Raw genomic sequence first — 20,208 nt, 5'->3', positions numbered from 1 at the left:
ACCATGATTTAGTTAGTTGCAGGTCCAAATACGGTAGAGGGGGAGCAGCTCCTAATTCAGTGATGCACTGGTGCAAACTGGATGTTCGTTTCCCCTCTTGATTTGAAAAGAATGACCAGTTAGTTGAAGGGTGGGGGGAGAGGATCACATAAGAAGTAACACAGTCCCTTAATGGGACTCAGTATTTGGCCAGCCAAGTTGAAATCTTATATTCCCCCCCCCCCAAAAAAAGAAACATTAACCCTGCATTTCTGTTAATACATGATACACATTTCTGATAAATCCTGCATTAGCAACTGCTCATCTAAACCTCCTGGTAGATCGCCCATAGGTAGAAGGCTGAAATGATACATCTTGGAACAGCAGAGTTGGACGGGACCCGTAAGGATCATCCAGTCCAGCCCCTGCCAAGGAGGCCCGGTGGGGGATTCGAACTCTCCACCTAAACCACTGAGCTGTTGTGATAGGAATGATATACGCAATTGAAGTCAGATAACATTTATGCAGACAGAATCTGTGCTGAAAGATCATCGGGTGTTTTTCCCGTTTCTTTTCTAGTCCCTGGGAAACCAATCCTTTCTGTCCACCCGACGCAAGAGAACACTCTCCTCGTGAAATGGGAGCCTCCCCTGAATGCCGAAGGCCAGCTCTTGGGTTACCGCCTCCAGTTTGGCCGCAAGGACATCTCCCCGCTGGCCACCTTGGAATTCACGTCCCAAGAGGAGAAGTACACGGCCGCCAGCATCCACAAAGGGGCCACTTACGTCTTCAAGCTGTCCGTGAAAAGCCGGGCCGGCTTCGGGGAGGAGGCGGTCCAGGAGCTGACGATCCCGGAAGACGTCCCCAAGGGTTATCCCCAGATCCTCGAGGCGAGCAACATCACTTCCCGGTCGGTCCAGATCAACTGGTTGCCCCCGGTCTTAGCCGAGCGGAACGGGGCCATCGTCAAGTACACGGTGGCCTACCGGGAGGCCAGCGCCGCCGGGAATCCGCAGGAGAAAGAGTTACCCCCGTCTCCCGAAAATTCGTACACTCTGAATGGCCTCAAGCCCAACACGGCTTACGATGTTAAAATCCGAGCCCATACCAGTAAAGGTCCCGGGCCATACAGCCCGACCGTCCAATACCGGACGTTCCTTCTTGATCAAGGTAGGGACTTGGTGCGTTCTCCTCTGTCTGTCTCTTCCTTCTCTCCGGCTCCAGCGAGACGGAGGAGCCCCAAAATTAATCAAAATAAAAAACCAACCATGAGCCAAACATACGGGGTAAAAAAACCCAGCCTGCCTACATAGATAATCATTAGCTCCTTGCCGGCTTGAAGATGAGGCGTGTGAGTACGCTAGGAAACTCGATGCAACAAAATAGGTGTCTCTTGATCTATGTAAAAGTCCGGCAGTGCTGCTCTGCCACCGACAGGTAAGTCCCGTTTGCTCTTTCTTCCGGAAAGTCCAGTCCAGGCAGCCCTCTTGATTGACAGCTGGGCGGAGCAGTGGCGATCCCAGGTGGGCGGAGTCTTATCTTCAGCTTTCTCTCTCTCTCTCTCTCTCTCTCTCTTTTTTGCTCGCTCATTCTCTCTTTCGGTCTACTCCTTTTTTGTTTTCATTGTTGTGGTTTTTGTTGCCGTCCAAGGACGGGAAAAGGGGAGGCAAGAGGAAAAGCCTACGATTCCACCCAGCACCACTTTCCTTATCAGCAGCCAATCAGGAGCCTGGTTTTGGGGTTGGGGGTGGGCAGAGGGGTGAAATGCCTCCCGGGAGTGTAACAGGTTCGGTGGTTCGCCTGGAGAGACGGCCAGCGGGAGCCTTCCGGGTGGGGGCCAAATGGCCTCCAGATGACGTTTCCGAGTCAATGGCATCCACACGACGTTCCATCCGCTCACCGCCTCTCGCTTTCTCCCTACCCTCTGTTACATTTCTCTCCCGGCAGTTTTCCCAAAAAACTTCAAGATGAAGATGGTCACCAAGACCTCGGTGCTTCTGGGCTGGGAATTCCCAGAAAACTACAACTCTCCAATTCAGTACAAGGTAATTGTTGCCTTTTAAAAAGTTGCTTTTTAAAAAAATCATTGCTTTTTTAAAATCTGGAGGCCTAGTTTTCCAAAAACCGAAAAGAGGAGGGTGGGGAGAGGAAATTCTCCTAATGTTTATTAAAACAATGACCTTGGTGTAGCCATAGGAAAGACTTTGCTGCATTGGGAATAGACTTAAATCTGGCATGGCGAGGACGTCTCTTCTTCTTCTTCTTTTGTGATTTTTGTTTGTTTGTTTGTTTTAATAACTTGGGTTAGAGTATGGGATACAGATAGGAGCTTCTTAGAAGAGTGGAATCGAACCTCCAGGGACAGGAGCAGTCTATATGAGATTATTAAAAGCCCTTCATGGACTGAGGGGAGGGATGGAAATTTGACCAACTCTAGTTGAGACACTTAATTTAAAAAAAAAATACAGTCATCTCTTCCTCATCCCTCGGCTTTCTCGGGACAGATTCGAGAGGAGAAAACGGGCCAGGAGATCGAAGTGGACGGGCGCATGACCAAGAAGCTCATCACCAACCTGAAGCCCCAAACCTCTTACCGGTTCTCCTTGACCAGCCGGAAGAGCGACAAAGGGGATCTCCAGCAGAAAGTCGAAGTCTTGACCGCGGCCAACATTCTCGCCAGGAAACCGGAAGTGTCCTACCGGCACGATATGGAAGGGAACATGTTGTTCAACCTGCCCGAAGTGAAGGGCTCGGATTTCACAGTGCAGTACGTTAAAAGTGTCACGCGGGTGGTCCTGGTTTCAGAATAATTGTAGAATAGTTGAGTTGGAAGGGGGCCTCTCAGGCTATCTTGAATTCCTCTTGAAGGCCGCCACAGCGCTGTAGCACTCACCACCTCCCAAAGTCATGGGTCCCGTCGTTGTACTACTCTAATTGTTAGGAAGTTTCCCCCCGATATTCAGCCGAAATCTGGCTTCCTGTTGCTTGAGCCCATGATGATGTATCCTGCTCTCTGGGAGGATGGAGGACACGTCCTGCCCTTCCTCTGTAGGACTGCCTTTCTGGTATTTGCAAAGTGATCTCCTATTTCCCCGAGGGACGTGGTGGCACTGTGGATTAAACCGCAGAAGCCTCTGGGCTGCAAGGTCGGAAGACTAGCCGTCATGAGATCGAATCAACGCGACAGAGTGAGCGCCTGTTGCTTGTCCCAGCTCCTGCCAACCTAGCAGTTTGAAAGCATGTAAAAATGCAAGTAGATCAATAGGTACCACTTCAGTGGGAAGGTCACAGCATTCTGTGTGTAGTCATGCTGGCCACGTGACCACAGAAATGGTCTTCAGACAAACGCTGGCTCTATGGCATGGAGACGGGGATGAGCACCTCGCCCTGGAGTCGGACACGACCGGACTCGATGTCAAGGGGAACCTTTACCTTACCTCCTATTTTCCCTCCCTCTTCTTTTCTCAAGGCTAAGCATGCCCCGTTCTTTGTAAAGTGTTGAGAACTTTAAATGTTTGGATGTAGGCTCCTTTTGAGGCGGTGTGCCAAGAAAAGAGAGCCACTGTAGCGTAGGGGGTAAAGCGTCAGATGGGGACTCAGGAGACCAGGATTTAAATCCTGTTTGTCATTGTAAATGAGGTGAGGATTTGGTGGCAGATAAATACACCCGAACTGTAACCCGCAGGGCTGTGTTCCCAGGATTTAACCACCTAAATGCTTCCACCGGTGGGCCAGAGAAAAGAGCTGCTGATGGTGCGTTTGTTTCCAGTCACCTTCCTTAAGCCTCACAGGCGTTTTGTTCTTTTTTTGTTTTATTAGAGCGTATTATATTGTGGTCGTCCCCCTGAAGAAGTCCAAAACTGGCCAGTTCCACAACCAGTACAATACCCCTGAAGAAATGGACTTGGAAGAAGTGAGTTTTGCCTCTTTTCACGCACCTTCCTTTGTAGTACGAAGGCGGCCCAAAACAGTTTGTGATCCTTCTGGATCCGTCTCCTGATGGGGAGGGCAGAATCTTGCTGTTCCAAGGCGTGCACCTTTCGGGATCCTCCTCACAAGAGAGGTTTCCTGCCCTAGGGTTTTAAGAAAAAATCAGCTGTCTTTGTGGGAGTGTTATCCAAAGAGTGAAATCAAACCTCCATGAACAGAAGCAGTCTATGTCAGATTATTAGTAGTCCTTTGTTGACTGGTGGAGAACATAGAACTTTGACTGGCGCTATTTGAGATACTTAACTGGAACAGTACAGGAAATTTTCATGCTTCAAGGTAAGGTTTGGGCATTCGTCCTGGGAACGAAAGTCTTACAAACCTGATTTCTGGTTTAGCTAAGGATGCATACCATGGGGGACAGCGCAGAATGAACTTGTCAGGAGGAGCTGGAGAAAGGTGGAGTAGAAGGATGGGGGTCCAGAGCTAGACTTTGTGTTCTTTCTTGAGATCTCCATGAAATCATACACGGTGTCCTGGCTGTCTGAGCTGTGTCTTTTGGTGCAGTTGTACATCGGAGACGAACATCATCGATATATTTGTTTCTTCTGGCATTAGGCTACTTTTGTTTCCTTGTGGCTGTCACGCTGTTGACTCCGTACGAATTTCTCATCAACCATCGTCCCAGAACACAAAAATGATGTCCTCTGATTTGCAGCCCTGTTGCAAACGAGAAATGGAGATTAAAAACCAGTTTTCAGTCCCCAGCTCTGGCAAAGCCAGGGAAACGATTGCAAAGTTATGGGATGGCTGCAGTGAAGTCCAGCTGGTCGCTGTGTTTGCAGGTGGCCACCCAAAGAAAGGCCGGGAAAACCATCACCAAGAACAGGGTCTTCTCGGCGTTAGTTCCTACGCTATGAAATGTGTCACCCACAGATATAGGTCAGGCTCCCTCCCTCTTGGTTTTCAGGGAAAAGGGCAGAAACCTTGTTTGAATAAGCCTTTAGAAATACCGTACCTCTTTGACATCCTCATGGGCCCATGAATTGACTATTGATTTTGATTTGCCATCCAGATTTCTTTCTTTTTTTGCTATCCTGGTTTTTCAGTGTTTATTGGTTGCCTTGATCTCCTTGCGGGTGTGATTTGGGTGGGTGTGTTTTAACCTAGGGAGTCAAGAGATAAAAGGAACAACAGGAAAGTTTGGCCTTGGAGTTCAGAACGAAGCAGGACAAAGGCTAATAGAGTTTTGTCAAGAGAACAAGCTGGTCATCACAAATACTCTTTCCCAACAACACAAGAGGCAACTCTACACATGGAAATCACCAGATGGGCAATACCGTAATCAGATTGACTGTATTCTCAGCAGCCAAAGATGTCAGCTAAAACAAGACCTGGAGCTGATTGTGGCTCTGATCATCAGCTTCTCATAGCAAAATTCAAGCTTAAACTGAAGAGAGTAGGAAAAACCACTGGGCTACTCAGGTATAATCTAAACCAAATCCCTTATGAATACACAGTGGAAGTGAAGAACAGATTTAAGGAACTCAATTTGGTGGACAAAGTGCCTGAAGAACTTTGGATAGAGGCTCGTAACATTGTCCAGGAGGCAGCAACAAAAACCATCCCAAAGAAAAGGAAATGCAAGAAAGCAAAGTGGCTGTCCAACGAGGCCTTAGAAATAGCAGAGAGGAGAAGGGAAGCAAAATGCAAGGGAGATAGGGAAAGTTACAGAAAATTGAATGCAGACTTCCAAAGAATAGCAAGGAGAGACAAGAGGGCCTTCTTAAATGAACAATGCAAAGAAATAGAGGAAAATAACAGAAAAGGAAAAATCAGAGATCTGTTCAGGAAAATTGGAGATATTAAAGGAACATTTTGTGCAAAGATGAACAAGATAAAGGACAAAAATGGTAGAGACCTCACAAAAGAAGAAGACATCAAGAAGAGGTGGCAAAAATACACAGAGGAACTATACCAGAAATATTTGGATATCCTGGACAACCCAGATAATGTGGTTGCTGACCTTGAGCCAGACATCCTGGAGAGTGAAGTCAAGTGGGCCTTAGAAAGCTTGTCTAACAACAAGGCCACTGGAGGTGATGGCATCCCAGTGGAACTATTTAAAATCTTAAAAAATGATGCTGTTAAAGTGCTACATTCAATATGCCAGCAAGTTTGGAAAACTCAACAGTGGCCAGAGGACTGGAAAAGATCAGTCTACATCCCAATCCCAAAGAAGGGCAGTGCCAAAGAATGCTCCAACTACCGTACAATTGCACTCATTTCCCACACTAGCAAGGTTATGCTCAAAATCCTCCAAGGTAGGCTTCAGCAAGGTTATGCTCAAAATCCTCCAAGGTAGGCTTCAGCAGTATGTGGACCGAGAACTCCCAGAAGTACAAGCTGGATTTTGAAGGGGCAGAGGAACTAGGGACCAAATTGCTAATATACGCTGGATTATGGAGAAAGCCAGAGAGTTCCAGAAAAATATCTACTTCTGCTTCATTGACTATGCAAAAGCCTTTGACTGTGTGGACCACAGCAAACTATGGCAAGTCCTTAAAGAAACTGGAGTGCCTGATCACCTTATCTACCTCCTGAGAAACCTATACGTGGGACAGGAAGCAACAGTTAGAACTGGATATGGAAACACTGATCGGTTCAAAATTGGGAAAGGAGTACGACAAGGTTGTATATTGTCCCCCTGCTTATTTAACTTATATGCAGAATACATCATGCAAAAGGCCGGACTGGAGGAATCCCAAGCCGGAATTAAGATTGCCGGAAGAAATATCAACAACCTCGGATATGCAGATGATACCACTCTGATGGCAGAAAGTGAGGAGGAATTAAGGAACCTTATAATGAGGGTGAAAGAGGAGAGTGCAAAAAACGGTCTGAAGCTCAACATCAAAAAAACTAAGATCATGGCCACTGGTCCCATCACCTCCAGGCAAATAGAAGGGGAAGATTGGAGGCAGTGACAGATTTCACTTTCTTGGGCTCCATGATCACTGCAGAGGGTGACAGCAGCCACGAAATTAAAAGACTCCTGCTTCTTGGGAGGAAAGTGATGACAAACCTCGATAGCATCTTAAAAAGCAGAGACATCACCTTGCCAACAAAAGTCTGAATAGTCAAAGTGATGGTTTTCCCTGTAGTAATGTATGGAAGTGAGAGCTGGACCATAAAGAAAGCTGACCGCCGAAGAATTGGTGCTTTTGAATTGTGGTGTTGGAGGAGGCTCTTGAGAGTCCCCTGGACTGCAAGGAGATCAAACTTATCCATTTTGAAGGAAATCAACCCTGAGTACTCACTGGAAGGACAGATCCTGAAGCTAAGGCTCCAATACTTTGGCCATCTCATGAGAAGAGAAGACTCCCTGGAAAAGACGCTGATGTTGGGAAAGTGTGAAGGCAGGAGGAGAAGGGGACGACGGAGGATGAGAGGATGACACTGTCCACAGTGTCATCAAAGTGACCAATATGAATTTAACCCAACTCTTGGAGGCAATGGAAGACAGGAGGGCCTGGTGTGCTCTGGTCCATGGGGTCACGAAGAGTCGGACACAACTAAAGGACTAAACAAAGCTGCCCAGAGGGGTGCTTCGGTGCTAGACGGGCAGGATATAAAGGTAATGGGTAAATAAACCCTACAGATTCAATGGGTCACTTCTGGTTGAAATTCCAGGATGGATTTACGCCTCGGAGTTCGGCGGGTGTGTGTTTGCAAAAAAAGTTGGGGTCAGTAATCCTACTTCTGTGCTTGTCCGGAAGCGTTCTGTCCTCCCCCCCCCCCCCGGTGTTTCCTATTCGTTGCCCATGTGAGTTCTCCATTTTCTGGCTGATTATTTCCCTCTTTTCCCTTTCTCTTCTTTTCTTCAGTTGATTCAAGAAATCTCCAGACTTCAGCGCCGGAGCCTCCGACATTCCCGCCAGCTGGATCCCCAAAAGCCATACATTGCGGCGCGCTTCAGCATCCTCCCGTCCTTGTTTGCGCTGGGGGACATGAAGCGCTACGACGGTTTTGAGAACAGGGCCCTGGAGGCTGGGCAGAAATATGTCTTTTTTGTCCTGGCGGTCTTGCGAGGCAGCGAAGCCGTGAGTACTGTCCACGCACACCCTACAGTGTCCGGCTCATAATGTCAGCATGGACCATTAGCTCCCAATTCTGGGTCCCCAGATGTTCTTGGACTACAACTCCCAGAAATCCTGACCTACACAGCGAGTGGCAAAGGCTTCTGGCTCAGAGATATTTCCGCAAGCATCGCTTGGAGTTTCTCAGCTTTTAAAAAAATCTGCTCTCTTTTGAGAAAACTAAAGCAGAACTCCTCAGGAGAGGAAGGGCCTGCTTTCGACCAGGAGAGATGATAGAGAAGTCGTTCCCGTTTTTCCTCCTGCCACACTGTCCCAAGAAGAAAAATATATATATTTTTAGATTGATCGATTGATTGATTTTTGCACTGGGGGCATGGCTCATTCAGTGGGAGTAGAGTGAAAAAGGGGGTAACCGCAGGATCCGCGTGAATGATGCTGAAGGGAATTACTCCTAATTGGAAGTGTTGCTGCTTGTATTCCCAGTGGTGTGCTAGTCCAGTGTCTCAGCACCTGACAGGAAATGCGAGCAATGGCTCATTAACTGATCGGTCCTTACACCCTTGTATTCATTGTCAGTTACATACCAAACAAGGTTCTGGCTGTTCATTTTTTCATTCTCATTTGCCAACTAAAAAAAAGTACCATAACACCAAAAACGTTACCCCCAAAAGTGCCGCCTCTCGAAACCTTGGCTGTTGTTTGACTGAGAATCGCCACCCTAGAGAAGTCTCTGCTTGGTTCTTCCAGGCCTACGCTGCCAGCCCGTTCTCCGATCCGATCCAGTTGGACAACTCCGACCCCCAGCCAAAAATCGAAGGAGAGGAAGGCCTGATCTGGGTGATTGGGCCCGTCCTGGCCGTGGTCTTCATCATCTGCATCGTCATTGCCATTCTTCTTTACAAGAAGTAAGCAAACGCATCTTCGCATCCGCTCCTTTCTGGCTGTGTGTGTTTCCCCCTTCAATGCCAATGGACTTGGGTTTGGGGGATTAGATTTCTCCCCCCCCCACTTCCTCTGAAAGGGGTCTGAGGTGCTGCCATCCAAGCCCAGAAACAAGACTTTGGGAATGGTGGTCTTCAAGATCCTCTTTGAAAAGTCTTGAATGCACCCGTTTCGTCCGGTCAATGTATTTTTAATCCCCCGGGCACGCCTTGAGTGAGGCACCCTCGAGTAGAATAGCGAACTTAGCCTCTTCTCCTACATCAGCCTCTCTCTGCCATCGAATCCCCGCCAAACATGGGCCACCCGTGGGCCTCCAGATGCTCCGTCTCTAGCTCCGAACAGCCCCAGCGCAAGCTTGGTGGGAATTGTAGTCCAGCAGGTGGATCCTTTGTCTTTCTCTGCCTCTCAGCCCATCTCTGTGATGTCAAAGGGAGCTTTCTTCTACCCTTCAGGCAGAAATCCCACAGGTGGATCTTGCTGCATCGGGCGCGCAAAGCAAAGACTCCCCTGTTCCCCCAAAACACACACAGGGACACATCCGTTGGCAAATCAGAAATGAGAAAGTTAGTTGGTGAGGAAGTTTGATTAAAAAAATAAGATCATGGTGTTTTGTTTTTGCTGTTTCCAACACTTACATTTCTCTGTTCTTTCTCTTTTCTTCTTTCCCCATCGCTTCCTTGAACAGCAAACCGGACAGGTAAGAGCTTCTAAAAGGGGCCGGGGACTTCTGTGTGGCCCAGGCAGGCCTGGGAAAGGCCCCAAGGAACCGAAAGCCCATCTTTTTCTTTTATTTCTCCACCGCTTTTTCCCCTGGCAAAGGCCGCCTGCAAAGAATGACGGCCGAGCAGGTGGAAAGTCTCCGTAATGACTGTGTTCACAAGCAGCTCAACCTGGAACAGGATTTGGAAATGATCATCTTAAACCATTCGTTCCCAGCTCAGATGTTCTTGGACTGCAACTCCCAGAAATCCTGGCCAGCGCAGCGGGCAGCAAAGGCTTCTGGGACTGTAGTCCAAGGACCTTCAGGACCCACTGTCTTAAATGTTCAAAAGCTTTAAAAATGCACTTCATACGAGTTGTCAGTACGGCATCCCAGAAAGACGTAGTCTTGCTCATTTTCATTATTAAAAGCCCGGCTTAAAAGGCCAGGCCTCCAGCTGGGAAGCCTTTTCCGATATTTGGCCGTCGCACATTCGTGTAGTGGAAGAGTGCTCCCTTTTTTCGTTTTTCAGCCCTGTAGTGATTGGAGGCCTGGGGTAGGGAAGGACTCTCCCAGGGGGCTTTTGACCTGCTACCCAAATTCTGCAAATTGACTCACGTCCACCCCCAGTTTTGCAACCCCCGGATTCGCTTGTCGAGCGGGGCTTAAAATTGATGATTTGAGCCGTTTCACGGGGCTGAGCCTACTGAGCTAGAGTTGCCCCACCCACCCAACCCCGGGGGGGGTGCACGTCTCGCTTTGGTCCCCCACGGGCATTTTCTCTCTTCCTCCCGCCAGCAAACGGAAAGACTCCGAACCTCGGATCAAGTGCATGCTGAATAACGCGGAGATCGCCCCTCACCACCCCAAGGACCCGGTGGAGATGCGGCGGATCAATTTCCAGACCCCAGGTAACGGGGCCACAGGCCTCTTCTTCCCCCACCCCGTCGGCCACCGTGGGTGGCCCCCCTCCCAACTTCACTGAGCAGCTTGGAGGAGGAAGGTCCGATGTCCCTCGGGCGCACATGGCATGCATGGGCAGAGTTCTGGTGCCCTTCCTTGGTGCCGCCACCCTGAGCGCTGGAGAAGATTTTGCCATCATTCCATCCACTTGACCGTTAGCCGTTCCCTTCTAATGCCACTGATCCTGCGTGTCTCGACGTGGTGCTGAGCTCCTGGCTGGAAGACATGCGTCTGTTTTCTTTGCGAAGAAGCCCGCCCTGCAGGGGTGTTTACCCCGTTGCCACTCTGCCTATCCTACACAGCAGGGAGGAAATGCAGCACCCCCTGTGCCATCTAACCTTTTTCTTGACCTATTTTTCTGTCCGTGCTTTTCCTTATTTAAATGAAATTTCCGCCCTGAATACAGGCTGTTACTTGTACGTGGATCCATCTGCTTGCTTCTCCGAAGCTCAGGGGGGAGTGTTTCCTGGAGGGCTGTGGGGATGGCGGCATAACCATACTAAGGAATTGTTCATTTTCAGTCCATTCAGAAGGGGTCCTTGTGCTCAGAGTGGCTGTTTTACATCTTGGAAGTTAAGGGACTAGTCCTCGTGGCCACAAGGAAAGGTATTTAAGCAAGGCTTGGGCACAAAATCTCGAGAGAAGAAGCATAGAATCCTAAAAGAATGGTGTTGGAAGGGGCCTCTTGGCTAAAGCTGGAGAGGTCAAAGCAGAGGGACTTGGGAGTCTTAAAACCACCTCTGTTGCTTCCTGTCTTGTAATATCTGAATAAATAATGCTAAACAGCCGGAAATGCAGAATAAATTAAGCAGAATAAAAGTTATCCCAGACAACGTAAAAGTTTCGCCCCAGGTGGTTCTGACTGGTTATTCCAGGGGAGAAATGGATTTGCCAGGATCCACACCATTCTCGGTGAAATCCACATTTCCAACACCCTTTTCCGTTCTGGTTGATCTTTTAAATTTGTATTTGACATCAAAAGGAGCGGAAGCCTTTCCTAGGTGGCCAGGAGGAGACTAAACCGGTGGATTTCTTTAATACCTTTTGAGGAAAGGAAAATTCCTTTTTCTATTGTTGTTTTTAAGTGTGCACATTTATGTGTATGTGTGTGTGACAGAGGAGAAGCATCTCATTATACCTGTGTGTAATATTAATTTATTCAAGCAGGATGTTCGAATATGGCGAAGGCCACAGAGAAAGCAAAAGCAAATTCCACTTTTTAAAAAAAGAATACACGGAGTAGAAACGGTATAGTTCTTGTAACGCAAAAAAGGAAAAGCCACAATATTATGGCTATTTAGGAAGACATTTTCTAAATTCGTTTTCTCTATATAACCTAACTTTGAATCAACATAGAAATATGTACCAAATCATGTCAGTTCTGAAAAACCAAAGTTACTGCTTGTGTTTTGAAAGTCAAGGGTTTAAAATGGGGGAGGGGGGGAATAGTTTTTTCTTCCCTTTAATCCTGCCTTTCCCCCTATCCCTTTCCCATCCAGAACTTCCAATTTCGACCAAAGAGAGAGAGAAAGACTATCTCCTGTCCAGAAAAAAACCCAGAAAAACAACCCTTTCAGTTCCTCTTAAATTTTGTGTTCCTTTTTTCTGTTCCTTTCCCCCCCCCCCCAAACTCTTTCTTGGTTGAGTAGCTTTTTTTTTATAAAAGTGTATATTTTTGTGTTGTTTTTGTGTTGTTTTTTTGTTTTTCTTTTGTTTTCCTGTTTTTCTACAGATTCTGGCCTCAGCAGTCCTGTCAGTGACCCTGAGTTTGACCTTGAAAGTTAGTTCCTCTGTGTTTTCGTTCCCGTGTCCGTTTTTCGTTGGTCGTACGCCTCCCGCCCCCTCACCGCCAACTCTCCTGGACATTTTTTTGATTTCCCATGGGGGCCATGCTTTTCCTCTCCCCTCACGCTCATTTCCCAACCCTCCATCTTTGCCTCTTTGCGGCTTTGTTTGGCCATTTTGTCCCTCGTCTTGTTCTGTTTGTTCGTTTTCCCTTCAGTGCGTCCAGTTTTACAGTCCTCCACCGCACAGGCCCTTTGCAAAAAAAAAAAAAACAAGGAAAACTCTCCCCCCCCCCCGGGGTTTTTTTTTTTAAAAAAAACTACCAACAACCTCCAAGCTAAATTTTGCCTTCAGTCTTGGTGTGTCGGTCTTTATTACGTTTCACACCTATGTTTGTGTGTAGAAATTAAGAATAACACCCGTGTTGCTCTTGTAGATTTACACCAGTGTGTGTGTGTGGATTGCTGCTCTTCGAGAAACTGCCATTCGCATTCACAGTTACGTGCCTGTGGCACACCTTGGCACATGGCTGGGAATGCAAGCAGCGGCTGGTAAACACCACCATTGCACCTAACGTCAGTGTGAATGCACAGTAGGCTTCAGACCAAAACTTCATTGCCATATAATGGATGCTGGATCATTCCAGAGTGGAACTTTTGGGGTTCTTTAAGACAGATGATTTTTCCAACAGGAGATCTCCCCAAACTTGATAGAGCAACCCTGACTCCATGACCATTTTGCATCCAGAAAGCCCGAGCTTCAGGCCCCAGTTTCTGGAGGTAACGCCAGAACAGTCCTCCTGCAAAAAGCTAGAAATCAGGAAGACTCTGACCCCCTTTTCAACCACTGCTTCCTTACTGAGTGCACCAAATCACGCAGGCGCCAAGAACTTACAGCCAGCACCCAGGAAGGAGAGAGAACTCCCAATTTCAGCCTCATAACGAGGTCAGTGTTACAGAAAAGCAGCACAGAGGTGTCAACGAATCTCTCTCTGTAAGGTGCCTGTAAATTTTCTGCGTGTGTGGCTTTTTGGTGGACAGGTAGATGGAAGCAGTGGCAGACAGACCCGTTTCTGAGAAGTGGGTGCACCGTGAATAAGGGGCGAGGAAGAAAGAAGTGGAATTGTGATGGCTTTGGTTGTTTCTTGAGTCGATGTTGAGGGATGTTCAGCAAACTGATTCCAGAGGCAATGTTTGCATTCAAGAGTTTAGGCAGAGGATGGAGTGAAGAATTGGGTTTTTCATCTCACGATGGATTGAGCGCTCGGCAGATGCTTGGGTGGGGGAAGAGTTCGGAGAGAAAGGGGGGGAATTGGCGGGAAGATCCAGGCGAAGATCTGAACCCGTCTTGTATTCTGCCTCTTGGTTTCATCAAGTCCAGCCCCTGGAAAAGGAGAGGGAGGGAGGCAGGATCCCCGGCGTCTCCCCTGGTCCAAGATGCCACCTTTCCTTGGCCGTGGGGAATTTGTGGCTCCTGCAACAGATGCGTGGATGCTTTGGCTGGAACGATCCGGCACATAGCAGGGAGGATAGGGGAGAGAGGAGGAGAGCTAGAGGAAGTTGCGATAAGGAGATTAAGGAGATTTCCAGAGATTTGAAATGCTAGATGAGAGCTGCTCCCGCTAAGATCTCTCGCTTCCAAACCGCACAGACGCCGCCTTGGTAAACGGCTGCCGTGCTCAGGAAGGGCCTTTTGATTTCTGGAGGTAAGGACGCAGGGAGATAGTTCGAGAGTACTGGCCCACATCTCTCTCTGGAACAAAACGACAGAAGGTTCGTGTGGGGAGCAGATAGTGAATTGCAAACGGACTGGCCACAATCTCTCACAAATCTTGGCGGCAAGAATTGCCAGGATCCTCTGGCCCGGATTAAGCATCACTCTCGCCCCGAGCAGAGGATTTCAGGCATCATCTGGCTGTGTGGCGGCGTTCGCCTGCTGCGCAGAAGATCCACACCCCAGGGCAGGGCGCATCGCCCAGAGAGGACACGTTAACGCCAGAAGCCATTCTTTTTTGCTTTAAAACGGCCGGCTGGTGGACTTGAGAATATTGTCAAAAGCAACACGTCAGGGCTTTCACGTCAGTTTTTCTAATGAAAATGGCTTAATATCCCGCTTGAATGCAAACGTGGACATTTTGAATGGGAATACATTAAATCGAACACGTTGTTTCCAAGACCTTCGAATATTAGGTCTGCGTTAAATGTTTGCCTCTAGAGATTGGAGGCGCTCCCAAAGTCCTGCAGCCCAGACTAGTCGGGTCCATCCGTGGCCAGAAAAGTGGACCCAGTGAGTGTAGCTCAGCAGTAAGGTTTCCTCCACTCAGTGCAGACAATACTCCTCCCAATGCTCCATTTGCTCGAGTCATTATAAGGCTGCTCCTCGTGTTCTTATTTAAACCAGTCCTTTATTTAGAAAACCGGGACAGGCGATTTCAAATTCTTGCCTTCATCGGCCCTGGGGAATGGCCAGAAGAGGTTATTAAAAGGAAACGCAGGGAGTACCTGGGGTGGATACTCCGAGGTTTAAGGCGTCTGGCTGCAGAGCCAGAGATTCGGAGTATACGTCTCCGTTTCCTTACCTAACACCTTGAGGAAAGAAATCCCACCCTAAAAGTGGGAGAGAGTTTCCGATGCTAAGATGCATGGTTGAGCCTCCCCTCGAAGGGGACTGATGTAATTCTTTTGCATCTCTGCCTTTGGACCGGCTGTCCTGGTGGAAAGTGGGATGGGATTATGTGTCAATAAGGAGGCTGATCCGGAGGGGTTAACCTTAGGACAGGGACTCATCCTGAAACACAGTGGGAACCCCCATGGCCCATAAGCAGCCTTCTCTGCTTTTTTGGGTCATGCGAGCTGTCCTTGGCTGTGTTTTATTTTGGAATTTCCTGACATCTGTCAGATCTGTAAAGCTCTACCTGTCTTCCTTTTTTTGCTCCCGTAAGGGTGATTTCGTCGCACGCCTCCCCTGAAATCCCTGCCATGGTCTCCCTGGGAGTCAGCTGTGTTAAATTCACCAGGGTCAACCTGCCTCTTGAATCCACTTGTGTTGGTTTCTGTTGGCTGAGGCTACGATCCATCTGTCCTGATGCGGGAGCGCGTCCCGCCACATGACTTAATTCTGAGTAGGCAAGTTTTGAGTTACATGCAAGAAATAATGGAAAGAAATGAAAAAGCAGAGAAGAAGGTGGAGATTTCTGAATCTAGGGTAATTCTTTCTTGAGGCACCTTCAAAAATTTTTTGAAAGGCCTGCATCTGGTTGGAAATTATCTGAAGCAGAGAAAATTCACATAACTCCGATGACTTTAAAGCTCTCTGGTGTTAATGGCCAGCTATCTTCTGTTGGATTGTTTCGGGTGGCTGTGGCTTGTCCCCCGAAGCTTTGAGTCCCCGAAGTTCTCCCTTTCTCTTATTTTTAATTTTGGGTGCAAAAAAAGCACACTGTAAAACTGGTACCTGCAGCACTAGCTTTTGCCATCTCTGTTCTGAGTCGCCAGGTTATTTTGCTGCCACTGCCGCTGCTTTACCACCGCTTTTTAATCACGCAATTCCCAATAGGGCTCGAAATTCTCCATGGTTCCCCATCATCTCCCACCCACCCACACCTTTCCCCCTTCCTAAGACACTGTGGTGGCTTCTCAGAAGGCTGGCTCGGGTGAAAGTGACTTTCTGTGGCTCCCGACTCACTTCTCCAAAGTTCCCCAATGTATTTTCCATCTGGCTCTTGTCAGGCAGGGCTACTGAGAAAAGTACATATCACCAGAAATGTGTCTCATTCCAGCTGTATGTTTATAAAAGGAACTCCGACGGACAGTGGAAGGGGTGTGTGCTGAGGGTTTGATAAAGGTGTTCCTCCCCTAGCGTTCCTCAGAAAGAAATTGTACGTGCAAGGAAGGGACTGGAGGGTCTCCAGAAAGGCACAGTGTGTGTTGGGCGCCAATCTGTGTCCCCTCCACTGGGGACAGACTATGCCAGGGGTGGAGAGCACACACACCCTATTTCCAATGATCCTGTGCTCTTTTACCTTAGATGAAGCCCCACCAGCGTCAGGGGGACACAGGGCAGAGTAAACAAGTGCGCAACTCGGCCGTGACTGGTTAACAGAACAGTTCTTTAATTGAATTTGGCTGTAACTGGTTAACCGTACAATGCAGGCAGTAGCTTATTTCTTTAGATAAGCCATCGGTAAACAGGGCAGCAATCAATCCATTGGATTCTGTAGCGAGGACATTTTCTTGTTTTGCCCGGCGATCCCAATTCCCTTTCGACACGTGTGCGCCACAAATTTGAACCATGGGCAGGAGCTGATTTTATTGTTCCCAATCCCTGTGTTTGCTATTTGTAGCCTCCCTTAATTCTATCTTTGCAATCCGAGACACCGGTCTCGTGTACAGACCCACAAGACGTCCTCCTTAAGAATATTGACATTTCAGTGGGCCGGGGTGGACGTTCAGTGTTCCCCCTTTCCGTGCGCAAAGGCACCTGTGCCATACTGCACGAAACCCCGCTGGATAAAGGGAGGGAGAGTTCAGGGGCGCTCAAGACAGTTCCAGAAATAATGATTTTTAAAAAAGCAAGAGAAATTGGGAAGATTTTTCAAAAGGAAGCTCTCGGGCGGCGAGAGTTGGCCAGGGCGAGCCAGTCCTTTCACCCGTGACAACGCAGCCCAGCAATCTTAGACAACCGAGCACAAAGTGGAGGAAAGCTGCGCTGATTGAACTCGGACGTCTGCCGTTTTCAAATCAGTTGAAAGGAATCAGAATTCCTCCTGGTGATAAGAGAGCGGGCTTTTTAGAACAGGAGAGCCATAGCAGAATTATGTCCATGGTTATCTGGGAGCCGAGTCACAGGATCTGGACTTCTTTTTAGGTTGAAGGTTTCGCTGCTCATCCAAGTAGCTTCTTCAGTCTGATGAATGAGTAGCGAGACGTTTCAACCTAATAAGAAAGAAGTCCAGTTGCCATGACTGAAAACCTTCACAGATATATCTGTGGTTATTGAGAAGGGGGCGCACATGTTGGAACAAACCTGTCCGCTTTCTCCATCCCTCTTCTTTCGTTCTGCTTTGTCTGTCTGGTGATGGAGGTCCCCCCCCCCCAGTGCAATAACATCACTAATAACCGTTTCCCACAAGGTGTTCCCTAACCGTTTTCGGGGATAGCAGGACTCCTGATGTTAGTGGAGGGAAAGGTTTTTTTTTCCCGAAGCCAACGCTGCTCATGAATTTAGGAAAGGTGGCAGGGTGAACAAAATTATTCAGAAACAGCTGCAGGGAAGGGGTGCCTCTAAGGAAGATTCCAGTGGTGCTGAGCACCCTTTCGGGGGGGAAGAAAACCCGATGACACCCCACATACACTGTTCCCATCATTCTCTTGCGAATAGCGGGTTCAACCTAGGTCACGAGAGGGCCATGGCCCTCTCCCCTTCCTCATGGCTGACTCCGTGGCAACTTTTGACAAGCCACCGCAGTTTCTCGCACATCCACTCCCACCCCAACACATCACATTCACCCTTCCATGGTCTCTCTTAGCTGTATATACCTCCCTCTCTTGTGTGTGTGTGGTATGTGTGTCCTGTTTTTTACCTACCCCCCTTTTCCTCTTTTGGGATGTTTCTGGTGATTCCCCCCCTCCCCAATGCATCTCACCCGCTGTCATCAGTATTTCCTCCTTGCCACCTATGTTGCTTCTGAGTTTTTGTTTTCTTTTCTTTTTCTCAGCTGCCATTCTCACTTGGTAACTTCACTGTCCAGAATCGCTACCTGGTGTCTGCTGTCAGATCCTCCTCGTTCTTTTCCCCCTTCCTTTGTTAGTGCGTCTTTCCAATTTTCCGTTCCTACCCCCCCTCCCCACCAGATAGAACCCACATTTTTGATCCATGTTGACAACAACGGGGCCATCACAGTGGAGAGAACTCTTCCATTTTTTCCCCCCTTTGAGAGTTCTACGGTCAAAATTTCGAGCCCTCAATTTCTCTTTCCACCTTTCTAACCCTCCTTCCATTGCAGTTCTTGACACACGCACAAAATGAATTGTAAAGTACTTGTCGGCTGCCGGCTGTTTTTAATTGAACGAGATTATTTCCCTCTCCACGCTTCTTCTCTCTTTACCCTCCCAGGTATGCTCAACCACCCTCCGATTCCTATATCGGAACTGGCAGACCACACCGAACACCTTAAAGCCAACGACAATCTGAAGTTGTCTCAGGAATACGAGGTATGGGGACAGAAAAAATGTGGGAGATGGAGGGGCACATTATGGGGAATCAAGAGCGAGAAGTATGTGGTAAGTTGGTAGAAGAGGCGCAGTCTGTTTCTAGAGTACGGGAGAAAAGATATGATAAATGAAGGAAATAATGCGGTGTGTCTCGGATATAAGAATACAGAGTGGGTAAAATGTTGTAATAGCTGAAGAAAATCTTGTGGTCTGTCTCAAGAATGTGCTGTACGTTTGATAGCGGGCAACGTTTGATAGCGGAAGGAGATCATCATGCTTGTCTGAAAAACTTGCAGCACAAGGAAGAAATGGGTATGATAGATTAAGGGTGCGGGCCAGTGATGAAAAAGGATCACATCTGATCACACTGGAAAGGATCTGTGTTTGCTGGGAGTGATCCCCCTGTAAAATGGCCCTTCTGTCTGTGGAGGAATTGCTCCCAGAAAGTCCTGCCAGGGGACTAGAGAGACCCAGCTTGGGCTCAGATCAGGATTAGGCTGATTTATGATCTACCGTACGTTGTGTGATCGCTGGGATGCACCTACCTCTCAGGATTGTTGTGAGTAAGAAGGAGAAGGAAAAGCCTGTAAACCATGTTGAAGGCTAGAACTCTTAACGTGTGTGTTTGTGTGTGTGTTCTGTTGTGCTCCTGGATTTTTTTACAGGACGCCATTTTAATGTTCTTCCTAAGGCCAACGTGGAAGCCGTGTTCGGTATGTCTTGTGCGTTTCACACACGCTTTGTTCCAGAAAGGAAACGGCAGCTGATCAGTAGATCCCCATGCACGATTTGAGATAGCTAGGGAGGGAGGGCGGGGGGGGGAGATGGACTTCAGATGTCTCCCCCCCCCCCCGGCTTGCAGGGAGATGCCACGGAACATTCACCTATATTCCAACTGAGGAAGGGAAAGGCTGTCAGTGGTATATCGAGGATTTAGGGGGGTGGGGAGTTGCTGGAAAGGGGAGAGTCGGTATGGATGGAGAAGGAATGGATGATTGTCGCCCTGGTAGAGAAGGGGGTTGAGTGGGGAGGGAGCCAGCTGAGGACTGGGGGTTAATGGGGCAACCAAAACAGCAAGGAGGCAATGATGAAAACAGGCTGGCAGGGAAGGACGTCAGTGGTTGAGTTCCCATTTGCTAGTTCTTTTCTTTAAAAAAAAAAAAAAACAGCCACAAGGCACACAAATATTCTCCTTTCCGTGTTTCTTTCCCCCATTTTCTCTCTCTCTTGTTTGGCAGCCAGGCGCCGCACGGCTTTTTAAACAGTGTGAATTGCTAATCACCAACAAGATATAATTACCAGCCCTGTCGGGATCTTTCTAACCCATCTTTTGGGGGGGTGTTTTGTGGGGGGGGGGACCAGGCGGGTGAAGAGAAAATGGAGTCTTTCTCTGCCAGTTTTGTGCCCTCTGCTGCCACCATGCCCCCCCCCCCGGCCAAGAGACACCCGCATGCTCTCACCCCACACTCTTCAGCGGTGAATCTGCACAATGCAATACCCAGCAGCGTTTGGGGCCTGCTTCTGGGGCATCCCTATTCCTACGCAGCAGATTTAGGAAGGAAGAGAGGGAAGACACCCCAAAAAAGCCTAATCTGAAGCA

At 48.3% G+C, this 20,208-nt stretch overlaps 1 protein-coding gene across 1 annotated transcript in view; it reads left to right on the top strand.

Annotated features, from left to right (window-relative positions):
* PTPRS (protein tyrosine phosphatase receptor type S) overlaps positions 1-20,208 on the top strand; it is a 203,668-nt gene that overhangs the window by 154,615 nt on the left and 28,845 nt on the right. Inside the window, exons 17-26 of the mRNA XM_078378875.1 lie at positions 559-1,149; positions 1,927-2,024; positions 2,484-2,746; positions 3,799-3,892; positions 7,794-8,009; positions 8,754-8,911; positions 9,634-9,645; positions 10,447-10,559; positions 12,344-12,391; positions 18,511-18,608. Coding sequence (XP_078235001.1) covers positions 559-1,149; positions 1,927-2,024; positions 2,484-2,746; positions 3,799-3,892; positions 7,794-8,009; positions 8,754-8,911; positions 9,634-9,645; positions 10,447-10,559; positions 12,344-12,391; positions 18,511-18,608 — 1,691 coding nt within the window. The remainder of the gene's footprint in view (positions 1-558; positions 1,150-1,926; positions 2,025-2,483; positions 2,747-3,798; positions 3,893-7,793; positions 8,010-8,753; positions 8,912-9,633; positions 9,646-10,446; positions 10,560-12,343; positions 12,392-18,510; positions 18,609-20,208) is intronic.

Source organism: Pogona vitticeps, chromosome 7 (assembly GCF_051106095.1).
Source record: "Pogona vitticeps strain Pit_001003342236 chromosome 7, PviZW2.1, whole genome shotgun sequence".
Classification (NCBI taxonomy): Eukaryota; Metazoa; Chordata; class Lepidosauria; order Squamata; family Agamidae; genus Pogona; species Pogona vitticeps.
This window is presented reverse-complemented; position numbering and strand designations above follow the sequence as displayed.